The sequence below is a fragment of the Chlorocebus sabaeus genome, chromosome 8 (genome assembly GCF_047675955.1).
Source record: "Chlorocebus sabaeus isolate Y175 chromosome 8, mChlSab1.0.hap1, whole genome shotgun sequence".
Lineage (NCBI taxonomy): Eukaryota > Metazoa > Chordata > Mammalia > Primates > Cercopithecidae > Chlorocebus > Chlorocebus sabaeus.
Genome location: NC_132911.1, coordinates 16727034 through 16740596, shown reverse-complemented (window position 1 = coordinate 16740596; position 13563 = coordinate 16727034). Strand labels below are relative to the sequence as shown.

At 38.8% G+C, this 13563-nt stretch overlaps 1 protein-coding gene across 2 annotated transcripts in view; it reads right to left on the bottom strand.

Moving 5' to 3' along the window:
* Positions 1 to 13539, bottom strand: part of VPS37A (VPS37A subunit of ESCRT-I) — a 52969-nt gene extending 39430 nt beyond the window's left edge. The window contains exon 1 of one of the 2 annotated variants that reach the window (XM_073017956.1): positions 13098 to 13539. In XM_073017956.1, coding sequence (XP_072874057.1) covers positions 13098 to 13222 — 125 coding nt within the window. In that variant the 5' untranslated portion in view covers positions 13223 to 13539. The remainder of the gene's footprint in view (positions 1 to 13097) is intronic. The other variant, XM_007961732.3, reaches the window with a different exon arrangement.
* Positions 13540 to 13563: the final 24 nt, after the last annotated feature.

The following is a 13563-nucleotide window of genomic DNA, read 5'->3' as shown; positions in this document are numbered from 1 at the left end:
TTAAAAGGCATGAAGTGGCTGAATGAATAAAGCAACAAGACCCAAGAATATGTTGCCTACAAGAAAACCCACTTCATATACAAAGATACATGTAGACTGAAAGCGAAGGAGTAGAAAAAGGTACTTCATGCAACTGGAAACCAAAAGGAGCAGGAGTAGCTATACTAATATCAAATAAAAGAGACTACAAATCAAAGACTATAAAAAGAATCAAAGGTCACTATACAAAATGATAAAGGGGTCAATTCAGCAAACAGATATAACAATTACAAATATCTATGCACCCAAAACCAGAGCTCCAAAGTACATAAAGCAATCATTAATGAACCTAAAGAGAAAGATAGATTGCAATACAATAACAATAGGGGACTTTCACCCTACTATCAGTAATGCAAAGATCATCCAGACAGAAAATCAATAAAGAAACACCAAAGTTAAACTTCACATTGGACCTAATAGGCCTAATTGACATTTACAGAACACTGCACTCACTTGCTGCAGAGTATGTTCTTTTCATCAGCACATGGAACATTCTCCAGAACAGAACATATCTTAGGCCGCAAAACAAGTCTGAACAAATTCGAAGAAATCAGAAATCATATCAAGTATGTTTTCTAACCACAATGGAATAAATCTAGAAACCAATAACAAGAGGAACTTCAGAAACTACACAACCTAATGGAAATTAAACATGCTGCTGAACAACCAATGGGTCGACAAAGAAATTAAGAAGGAAATTTTTAAAATTCTTCAAACAAATGAAAATGCAAATAGAACACACCAAAATATATGGGATAAAGCAAAAGTGGTACAAAGAGGAAAGTTTATATCAATAAATGACTATATCAAAAAAGCAGAAAGACTTCAAATAAACAACCTAACTATGCACTTCAATGAACTAGAGAAGCAAGAACCAAACCTAAAAGAAGAAAAAATATAAATAGCAGAGCAGAAATCAATCAAGTTGAGACTAAAAATACAAAAGATCAAGAAAATGAAAAGTTGGTTATATGAAATGATAAACAAAATCATCAAGCCTTTAGCTAGATGAACCGAGAAGACCCAAATAAATGAAGTCAGAATGAAAAAGGAGATGCGACAACTGAGACCACAGAACTATAATCACTAGACACTACTATGAATTATATGCTAAAAAACTGGAAAACCTAAAAGAAAGGAATACACTGCTGGACATATACAACCTGCCAAGATTAAACCATGACAAAATAGAAAACTTCAATAAACCAATAATAATGAGATTAAAGCTATAACAAAAAGTCTCCCATCAAAGAAAAGCTGAGGACCTGATAGCTTCACTGGTGAATTCTACCAAACATGTAAAGAACTAATAACAATTCTACTCATGCTTCAAAAAAACTGAAGAGGGACTACTTCCAAACTCATTCTACAAGAGCAGCATTACCCAAAGAAACAAGAAAAAAGAAAACTACAGGCCAATATTACAAATTAACATACATGCAAAACTCCTGAACAAAATACTAGCAAATCAAATTCAACAAAACATTAAAAAGATCATTCACCATTATCAGGCGAGATTACCCCAGGAATGCAAGGACAGTGCAATATATACGCAAATCAATAAATGTGATATATCCATTAACAGAACCAAGAACAAAAACCATATAATTGTTTCAACAGTTGATGAAAAAGCACTCGATAAAATCCTTTGTGATTACAACCCTCATCAAACTGGGTATAGAAGGAACATAAATCAAAATAATGCCATATATGACAGACCATAGTTGACATCATAGTGAATGGGGAAAAACTGAAGGCCTTTCCTCTAAGATCTAGAACAAGACAAGCACTCCCACTTTCAAATTTTTATCCAATATAATAGTGGAAGTCCTGGCCAGAGCAGTTAGGCAAGAGACAGAAATAAAGGGCATCTAAAATGGAAAACAGAAGTTAAATTTGCCTTGTTTGCAGATGACATAATGTTTTGATTGGAAAAACCCAAACACTCCACCAAAAAAACAGACAAACAAAAAACCTTGTTAGAACTGATAAACCAATTCAGTAAAGTTGCAGGATACAAAATTAATATACAAAAATCAGTGGCATTTACATACGCTAACAATGAACAATCTAAAGAAAAAAGTAATTCTAGTTACAACAGTTACAAAGAATATAAAATACCTAGGAAACAATTTTACCTAAGAAGTGAAAGATCTAAACAAGGAAAACTATAGAACACTGATGAAAGAAATTGAAGAGAACATGTACAAAAAAAATGGAAAGATATTCCATGCTTGTGGCTGGGGGAATAAGTACTATTAAAACGACAATACTACCCAAAGCAAATTACAGATTTGGTGCAATCCCTAACAAAATACCAATGACATTAATCACAGAAATAGAAACAATCCTAATTTTTTTAAAATTATATTTTAGGTTATGGGGTACATGTACAGAACGTGCAGTTTTGTTACATAGGTATACACATGCCATGGTGGTCTGCTGCACCCATCAACCCGTCACCTACATTAGGTATTTCTCCTAATGCTCTCCCTCCCCTAGACCCCAGGCCCTGGTGTGTGATGTTCCCCTCCCTGTATCCATGTGTTTTCACTGTTCAAAATCCTAATCTTTATATGGACCCATAAAACTCTGAATAGCTGAAGCAACTCTGAGCAAAAAGAACAAGGCTGGAGGCATCACACTACCTGGCTTCTAAATTTGCTGCAAAGTTATAGTAACCAAATCACATGCTACTGGCCTAAAAACAAACACATAGACCAATGGAACAAAACAAGGAACCCAAATATAATTTACAGCCAACTCATCTCAACAAAAGCAACAAGAACATACAATGGAGAAAGGATGATGTTTTTGATAAATGGTGCTGGGAAAACCAGGTAACTGTATGCTGAAGAATGAAACTAGACCCTATCTCTTACCATACACAAAATCAAGTAAGAATCGATTAAAGACTTATATCTAAGACCTGAAACTATGAAACTACTAGAAGAAAACATTGAGGAAATGCTTCAGGACATTGTTCTAGGCAAATAATTTTTGTGTAAGACCTCAAAAGCAAAGGCATCTAAAGCAGAAACAGATAAATGGGATTACATCAAGCTAAAAACCTACAGAGTGAGGCCAAGGCGGATAGATCACCTGAGGTCCGGAGTTTGAGACCAGCCTGACCAACATGGTGAAACCCTGTCTCTACTAAAAATACAAAATTAGCTGGGTGTGGTGGTGCATGCCTGTAATCCCAGCTACTCAGAAGGTAGAGGCAGGAAAAACACTTGAACCCGGGAGGTGTAGGCTGTGGTGAGCCGAGATGGCGCCACTGCACTCTAGCCTGGGCAACAAAAGCGAACCTCCATTTCAAATAAATAAATAAGTAAGTAAGTAAATAAAACCTACACAGCAAAGAAACAATCAACAAAGTGAAGAGACAACCCTAAAAATGGGAGAAAACATTTGTAAACTATCCATCTGATGAGGAATTAATAAGCAGAATACATGAGGAGTTCAAACAACTCAAAAGCAGAAAAACAAATAATGTGATTTAAAAATTGGCAAAAGATCTCAACAAACATTCCTCAAACGCAGCATCCAGGGTGTGGTGGCGTGCGCCTATAAACCCAGTTACGTGCAAGACTGAAGTGGAACTGCTTGAGCCCAGGAGTTCCAGATCAGTCTGGGCAACACAGTGAGACTGTCTCCAAAAAAAGAAAAGAAAAAAATCATTTTACCCCAGTTAAAATGGCTTTTACCAAAAAGCCAGGCAATAGCAAATGTTGGCAAGGATATGGAGAAAGAGGAACCTTGATACACTGCTGGTGGGAATGTAAATTAGTACAACTAATTTGGAGTTTGCTATGGAGAACAGTATGGAGGTTCCTCAAAAGACTAACAATATCTCTGCACCTTTAGAATCTTAAAAAAAAAAAAAAATGAAACTACCATATGATCCAGCAATACTGCTACTGGGTATATTGCCAAAATAAAGAAAAAAAATATCAAAGAGATAGCTGAACTCCCACGTTTATTGCAGCACTATTCACAACAGCCAAAATATGTAATAAACTTAAGTACACATCAACAAATGAAATGATAAAGAAAATATGGCATAATACACAACAGAATATTATCCCACCATAAAAAGGGATGAAATCCTGTCACGTGCAGCAACATGAGTGGAACTGGAAGTCATTATGTTAGGTGACATAAACCAAACACAAAAACACAAACATTGCATACGTGAAAGCTAAAAAAGGAGATAGATCCACAAAGAAAGAAAGTAGCCTGATGATTACAGACGCCAGGAAGGGTAAACAGGAGGGGAAATGAAATGAGTGAGTTTAAATATACAGTTGATAAAAGAAATAAGACCTAGTGTTAGTACACCTATCATGTATCAATTTTAAAAGATTTAAAAATGCAATCGAGGCATTAGTTATGGTTAAGCTTCCTTTTACAGAATAAACAGTAATTTATCACTTTGTTCATATCTATACACATACACACATACACATATACACATACACACACACACACACACACACATATATTTAAGACAAAGTCGCACTCTTGTTGCCCAGGCTGGAGTGCAATGTCGCGATTTCAGCTCACTGCAACCTCCTCCGCCTCCTGTCTCAGCCTCTTGAGTAGCTGGGATTACAGGCGACTGCCACCACGGCTGGCTAATATTTTATTTTTAGTAGAGACGGGGTTTCACCATCTTGGCCAGGCTGGTCTCAAACTCCTGACCTGAGGCGATCCACCCGCCTCAGTCTCCCAAAGTGCTCGGATTATAGGCGCTCAGTGAGCTACTGCGCCCAGCCCACTTAGTTTATATTTTGTATAAACTTTGATTTCATAAGACTCAGTTTAATTGAACACCAACCATATATCCAGCATCTTGCAAGGAAATGGAAATACAGAGTGAATATGGGGTGGTTTGTGCTCTGAATGAGCATACAGTGTGACGAGAAACTCAAGCTACTAAAAAGACCAATTCAAGATAATGATGTCATGCATTTCCCTTAGTGTTGGGTAACTCAAGTAATGTTTATAGGTGAATCTTGCAAATAAAAGATTCAAGTGCTTAGAATAGATGGAGAACAGACAAACATCCTATCTAAATCTCCATGATTTAGATTAAAAAAAAAACAGATTTTTTGTTTTTAATTATTATGGATACATAATAGTTATACATATTTATGGGGTACTTGTGATGTTTTGACAGAAGTACAAAACAGATTTTTAAAAAGCAAATCCGAAACAGTGCTGAAAAGCAAAAGCTACCACATACGGATAAATTTTGAGCAAACTGACAAACAAAAAGGATTAAATGTAAGGAAACAAGTGAACATTTAAAAAGAAGAAAAGAAAAAGAAAGTAAACAAGGAAAACAATCACAATCCAAAACATAAGACCAATATAGAGTCTGGAGCAGTTTGAGGGTCCTCTAAGCCCTTGAACCAAGTGAATGTAAACCAAGAGTTTGCGGGGAAGAGGACAGATCAGGAGCAATTCTCAGAGTAATGAATGAACAGGGTGACATCTGTGGAGCAGCAGGTAGGCTAGGGAACCAGCCTCTTTTCCTAGCTTGTTCCCAGCTTGTTACTGGTAAACAGCAGTAATATTTGCACTCAGATTAACACAGAGATAGCCTCTAAGCTAGACCAGACTCCTCAGGAAGTTACTAGCAACTGACTCCCCAGGAAGCCTCCTTTAACATAAGGTAACTATCCCAAGACTCCTCAGGAAGTTACTAACCCCATGGAAGCTATTGACTCCCCAGGAAGCCCCCTTTTCCAGAAGATAACTATCAGCTTGCCCTGCCTAAGGACTCATTCTTATTCTTCATCACCAGAAGCAGACTATGGTAAACAGAGTAAGTATTCACAAACAAGTCAACAGGGAACCTCAAATACAGAAATAAGAATGTCATAAAGGTTTGAATAAAACAAAACCATGCAAACTATGCACCAAATTCAAGAAACTAAAACATAAAAACTCAAGGAAACAGTTAACAAAGACGACTGTAAATTTATGTAATATCCTCAGAACAATAAAAGAAAATAGCACTTGCACACACACACATACATACACAGTTGATGTAAGAATGAAAAAATTAGAAACTGGAAATTTAAAACAAACAGCTTCAAAAATCGTTCAGTGTTATTTGGAAAATCCTTCATACTACAGCTGTCCTTTGCAGAATGCTGATCCACTTTAGCACATTAAAGACTTTGAGAAATTCCAAAATAAATTGCGTTTGTTTTCTAAATCTGTGTGACACGGACCACTTACTTTATATTTTTTTAATAGAATACTTGGTAATGACTGAGACGTACAAAGAGCTATGAAGACACAGAAGAAAGAACCTAACCTAGTGGCAGTGGGGTTTTCTAGAGAAAAATAATATCTGGGTTACATTTAAAAGTGTTAATACTCAGAAAAGTGAATCAGGGAAATAAAGCGTACATTTTAAATGGAGAAACACTATCAGAAAAGCTTCAGATACAGTTCTCTAAAAGTCTCCACAGCCTTTGCCATATATAAAACGTTACTTTGTTTGTTGATATGTTTCCACCAGTCACATCACCATCTTCTGTGACAACCAGGAATCAAGTTAAGGTGGCTGGCCTTTTTTTGACAAGAGTTAGGAAACTACTGAAAGGAGTGACGCAGTCAAATTTGAATTTTAGAAAGATTACTCTAGCAGCAATGTGGAAGAAAAGATAGAGGGAACAAGGCTGGAGGCAGAAAGAACTGTTAGAACCTCGTGGTAGTAGACATGGAAGACCGAATGGAAATGGAAGAGGGCACAGGTTTTCGGCTTAGGTGAGCAAACAGTAGAAATGGTTTGGAAGGAGTTCAGGTTGGGGGGAGGGGCAGATGTGGCTGATTTAACTAGCAATGGAGAAATGACTGCCTCATCATAACTTTTTTTTAAAGCAGTTACGGACTAATATTTCTAATGAGAAAATTAACTGAAGATAGCACTTGAGCTGTATGATATTTCTTAAATGGTACCATGTTTTATTGCATCATATGCTCTGCAATTACACCTCTTAATCACTGGTTACAAATAGACAATATAATTTAATGTGTCAAATTAAAGTTTTCACTTAATTACAGGATTGTTTGATACACATCATTTTAAAGTTCACTATATAGAGGTCAAAGTGCATTTATAGAGTCAAAATGTGGATATTTTGTAGATTTCTGTAGCTTCAATGGGCTAAGGCATAATAGATGCTTGTAGAATTTTTTTATTGCAACAAGTTAATATTATTTCCTTCCATAAAGAAGTTTTAGTACCAAATAAGTATATGAACTAGGTAATACACATTAAGGAAGGCAGCTGCTTGTAGTCTAACAGGGAGTGAATTGCAAACTAGTGAAATGGGTAGTGGGCAGCCCAGCAAAGGAGACAGCTACTCTTCAGCTTGAAGCAAATGTTGCTATGTGGAAACCAATCTCTCCAGATTTTCCATTTTAAAAGAAGAGTTGGAGACGACAGCGGGTATAGGGGAAATCTTCTGCCTTTTAATTTTGCTGTGAACATAAAACTAGAGCAAAAATAACGTCTATTAAATAAAGAAAAATTGGGCTGAGTGTGCCAGCTCATGCCTGTCATCCGAGTACTTTGGGAGGCCAAGCCAGGCAGAGTGATTGAGCCCAGGAGTTTGAGAGACAAGCCTGGGTAACATGGCAAAACCCCATCTCTATCAAAAAAAAAAAAAAAAAAAAAAAAATTATTAGCTGAGCATGATGGTGTGTGCCTGTAGTTCCAGCTACTTGGGAAGCTGAGGTGGGAGGATTGCTGAAATGAGCTCTGACTGTGCCACTGCACTCTAGCCTGGTGACAGAGTGAGACCCTGTCTCAAAAAATAAATAAATAAAAAAGGAAACTTGGAAATCTTAATATAAAAATCTCAAATTTTGACTCTTGATAATCCTTTTCATAAAAATATATAACATGAGACATGTTAAAACACACACATACATATCCTCTCATCACAATATCTCTTGTGTTACCAAGTTTGTATATGAGTTATTATGAGCTGAGAGTCAATTATATAAAAACAAGAGCATGGAATTTGAGTTTACTCAGAATCTCATGAGATGGGGAGGACAAAGTCTTATAGCTGTGATCAAGAGGTTAAGCTTAGCAACTGTGGGGGAGAACTATCCAAGACCTGACTCTACAGAAAGTTTTAAGGCTAAACATTTAGGCAATTAGAAAGAACAATGGAATCCGGAGACTGGCAGCAAAAGAAAATACTAAAACAAATTTTAAAGACTATGGAGAAAGGCCGGGCGTGGTGGCTCAAGCCTGTAATCCCAGCATTTTGGGAGGCCGAGACGGGTGGATCACGAGGTCAGGAGATCGAGACCATCCTGGCTAACATGGTGAAACCTCGTCTCTACTAAAAAATGCAAAAAACTAGCCGGATGAGGTGGCGGGCGCCTGTAGTCCCAGCTACTCGGGAGGCTGAGGCAGGAGAATGGCGTGAACCCAGGAGGCGGAGCTTGCAGTGAGCTGAGATCCGGCCACTGCGCTCCAGCCTGGGCCGCGACAGAGCGAGACTCCGTCTCCAAAAAAAAAAAAAGTAAAGACTATGGAGAATAGCACTATTATTTTAAAGATATGGACAAGAACAAAATACAGTAACAATTGCTGTTTACATCTCCTGTGTGCAAGATAATATTTTAGGTTATTTACCTGCATCATGCCTAATTTTATGAAGAAACTAACTCTCTGGAATGGACTTGCTTTCTAAACGGAAAGTCAGAAGTAGACCTGCCAGAGACAAATGAGTTGTAGGTAGGCTTATGAGAGATCCATAAACAATATGCTGGCTAGAAGCTTATAGGCTAAGAGGCATATATTTCAAGCACACTGATTCTATGCAGTGGAAAGAAGGAATGTAATTTGTCATATGCCTACTACGTGTTGGATACTCTTCCAAATGTCTTACATATATTAGTTATCAAAAATCCTGCATGACAGCAATCACAATTCTTGATCTTACAGATAGGAATTGGAGGATCAGGGTTGTTTCATGTAACAATATCCAAAGCATGAGACATTTTCTTCCTCCCAGACATTTCTTACTATTACTGAGAAAACATTTTGAGCAGCTCCCCAGCAGACTTCGCTTCCAACTCCCACTGACCAAGAGTCCTGCTTCCACAGTAACTTGGGGGGAAGGGTGATGAGACCACCATTATTGGTGGAAATGATCCTTATTCACCTCCAGTGGAGGCTGGGTTGAAAGATCCCAGCCTTCACAAAGTATGGGCCCTGCAGAGGGAAAAACCAACAGTGTCCATAAAGTCAGCTTCCTTGGGAAATATAAGAAACAGAAGAATTAGTTCTACTCCAGTCCATAGTCAGGAATTTTGGTGATAAACCGAATACTGTGATAACTGTTACTCAGAAGAGAGAACATGTTACTTGAGCCCAGCCTACATAATTTCTAGTTTCTGTTTTCACAGCTGACTTAAACACTTTGGTTAAACACTTTTTTTGTCATCTACGACAGTTATCTCATTTGCCCTGCATATTGGTGAGACTTAGATGAAGAAATTTACATGAAATTCACCTATTTTTTTATAGAGGGCTGAGGAAGATGAGGAGATAAGAATTTAAGGCAACTAAAAAGTTCACAATCATTAGAGAAAGGGACTTAAAAAGACTGCTGAAGTGGAATTTTCAGAATTATAAGGGGTTAAAAATGGTAAGAGTTGGAAGGGAGATGAGAATGGGGTAAAGAAAGGTTACTCAGTAAAGCAGAAGAAAACATACTTTCATTGCCGAAAAAAGATATTTATCTAATGTCCTTACATTTGGAGAAGAGACATAAAATGAAACATGAGGGAGGTGGGCAGCATGTAACAAGATATTGATATTCCTCATGTAACAAGTTTTTGTACTGTTGATAAAAAAAAAACCACTGGAAACTCCTTCAACTTTTACACACCACACCTTAAGATATTGATATTCCTCATGTAACAAGTTTTTGCACTGTTCATTTAAAAAAAAAACACACACTGGAAATTTCCAACTTTTACACACCACACCTCTAGAATAAGCAATCAGTGTCTGCAGAAAAATCTTTTAAGTGTAAGTTGTACCACTAATTTAGGTAATCAGGCAACATATGGCCAGTATTGGGGCTCAGAATACAATACCCCAAAATATCACACTTTGGCAGGCTGATTACTTTGAATTAAAAGAGTCTGGAGGACCTCAGAAGTAAAGCTCTCTGCTCTGACCACCTCCTGCTCCTCTTTCTCCCTTGAAGAAGTCATAGAAACGAGAATTCCTTTTCCCCTGGGCAGTATATTACAAACTAGAACCTTTCTTCCCTACAAAGAGACATAAATCTAGAAAGGTCCCTTTCCCTTCCGCCCTGAAGACCTTCATTCCATAGGACTCCGGGCTGGTACACTACAGGAGGAGGTTATACAGAGAAGCCAAGAAAAATCTGAACAAACAGGCCTTGCTGGGTTTTCCCCACTTAGCTATTACCATTACCATACTCTTTTTGTCCAATCACATTTCTACATGGTTGTCCATTCTTCATTGAACCTAATCACAAATTTAGACAGTTTTCCTTGGGTCTTTCGGACTTCATTTCTGAAGGCTCCCATGGAGGGTAAAACTTTGATTAAATAAATCTGTTACGCTTTTATCTTGTTAACCTGTCTTTTGTTATAGGAGTGTCAGCTGTGCCCCTTATGACTGATGAGGAAAGTTATCACACCTTTTCCATCTTTAACATCAGATTCCATACAGATAGATTATTTTTTACCTCCTAGCTTAAAAATACATGTCATTATTTAAAAGGGTGGACTAACAAGAATAGGTGAATGGCATTTTCCAGGATTGAGCCATTCTTTGAAAACTGGAAGCATATGACCTACTTAAACGTCTCCAGAATTAGTCAAGTATAATTTGTAAATGTGAGACATCTCAATTAAATAAAACTTCCAGTGTTTTTATAAAAGAACTTAAAACAATAAAGTTATTTGTTCATAACACTACAAAATATATTACATTATCTAATGTAACCATATCCAATCATATGTTCATAATTTCTGGTTCAAAAAATAATACATAAAATGAATCTGTATCCAATTCAGGGTATTTACTGATCCTCTTAAGTCAATTTCAGAACTCTTTACATTAACAATTCCTGCTATAGAATCTCACTTTATTTGGGAGGCCAAAATTATAAATTTCAGATCAATTACTTCCCTTACTTACCAGCCTTAGCAGCAAGAGACTTTGGAGTATTTAAAAAATTAAACTCCAACCTCGAAGAAAAAAATTAGTCAGCAATGAAAATATTTAACATAATACTACATACTAAGGTTTAAAAGCAATTAATTCCAGAAGTGTGATTCTAAAAAAGTGTTTCTGCCATAGCAGGACTGGTACAGCATATACGTAGTTTATCAAGGTAACAACTTCTAAGGGAACAAACATGTCAAAAATGAGTCACCTTATTTTATAAGCATACCTTGTGAGAGTAGCTCTTAAAGGTCAGTACAAAATATGACTTGGAGTAAGACTGACTTGTAAGAATTTTGTGAAGTTAATTTTCCAATACGAAAGCCACCAATAATAGTCTGCCATTCTTTTCTATTAAATAGCATAAAATTTCACCTTTTGAAAGTTCTGAACAAACAGAACAATTGAGACAAGGAACCAATAAACACCTAAAGTTCAGTCAGCATCAGGCCTTATTTCAGTCAAACTGATTTTGCAGTGAATTTTTCTATTAACAAGACCATCTAATTTAAAAGTATTCCATTTTAGACAGGAATTATTCGATTTTATTATCTCAGGATATATATTTTTTAACTGTACGAAAATAATGTTTTCAAAAGCGTTAGGGGCCCGACGAAGTGGCTCATTCCTGTAATTCCATCCCTTTGGGAGGCCGAAGCGGGTGGATAACCTGAGGTCAGGAGTTCGAGACCAGCCTGACTAATATGGTGAAACCCAGTCTCCACTAAAAATACAAAAAATTAGCGGGGCATGGTGGTGTGCACCTGAAATCCCAGCTACTCAGGGGGCTGAGGCAGGAGGGCTGCTTGAACCCAGGAAACGGAGGTTGCAGTGAGCCGAGATCACGCCACTGCACTGCAGCCTGGGCAACAGAACGAGAGTCTGTCCCGTCCCCCGACCCTCAAAAAAAAAAAAAAAAAAAAAGGGTTAGGGACTTAACAATGTTAAGTTTTAAATATTTAAAACGGTGTGAAACTATTCAGTAAATATACTTGCAAAATGCATATAAAGAAGTAGTTCTCATTTTTTAAAACCATTAGAGGCCATAGACATATGCAATGTAAAAGGCTGCAGCAAACCAATATACAGTAAGAGTTGAAATATTATGAATTGTAAAAATATTTCTAAACTGACCACGATAAAATGAAAAACTCATAGGAAGACAACAGAACAATCAAGATGAACCTAAGATAATTCTTGAGCGTGGGGACTACACTATGAAAGAAGTGAGAAATGTACAGGCACTGGCACCTGTGAGATGGGGAGAGGCTGCTGGAACTGGGTAAATCTTAAGAGACTCAAGAAGACTGACTACGTGATACGTGACTCTCAGACCAGAAGCATTCACTGAAGAAAACTCTGGCTTCCCTTTCCTTTGATGTTGCAACAGTTCTATTTCCCATTCTTTGTGAAACCTGGAGATTACTCTTCACAATCGTATTTTAACAATTCTGCCGACGCGGCAATCAGGTGGGCAATGGGAAAGATTAGTGGGGAAGCCAGGGCAGCAGGGATACTGGAAATAGACTAGCAGAGAGATTACAGTCAGCACCGATGTGTCAGGAGGGATGAAGGAATCCGAGTTAGAAGCGCTGAGCAGTGGTGCGGCAGGAGGCAGGGAGGGTCCGGAAGAAAACAGTAAAAGGGGGCAGGAGTGGCAGAGCAAACGTGAGACCCAGAACCAAGGGAGGTAAACCACATGAGGAGCTGGTGGGGAGCAGACCTGAGGCGCTGCGAGGTGGTTAGGACAAGCCCGCCCTCCCACCCTACTTTTTCCTCCGGTGGAGAGGCAGCGACCAGTCACCTGGAGTGTGAGTTCCGGAGGGACTCGATCAGGCGCTGTTTCTGCTGCTGGAGGCTGGTGAGGCCACCGGGGGACCCAGCTGCGGACGAGGAGGCGCTCTTGCTCAGGGGAAAGAGCCAGCTCATTCTCCTCGGGTCCCCGGGCCGGAGGCCCTGGAAGGCTCTGGCCTGCTTCTCCCAGCGGCTCGGCCCGGCGGTTCTCCAGCGACAGAGGAGCGGGGTGGCACGTCCGTGGCCCAAGCGCTAGGGACCGCGTCTTCTCTAAGCCAGTCCTACCTGCGCTCCCCGGGTTCTGGGGGACATGCTACGAACGGCGGGAGGCCGGAGAGGGGAACTTGCCGCCCACAACCGGCAGTCCCACCTTCATGGCCGAGACGCCCAAGCCGGCCACTCAGGCAGCCTGGCCACTCAGCGCTCCACAACCCACCCCGCCGTCACCTGCGTGCTCCGCCCCCTCTGCGTGTCGC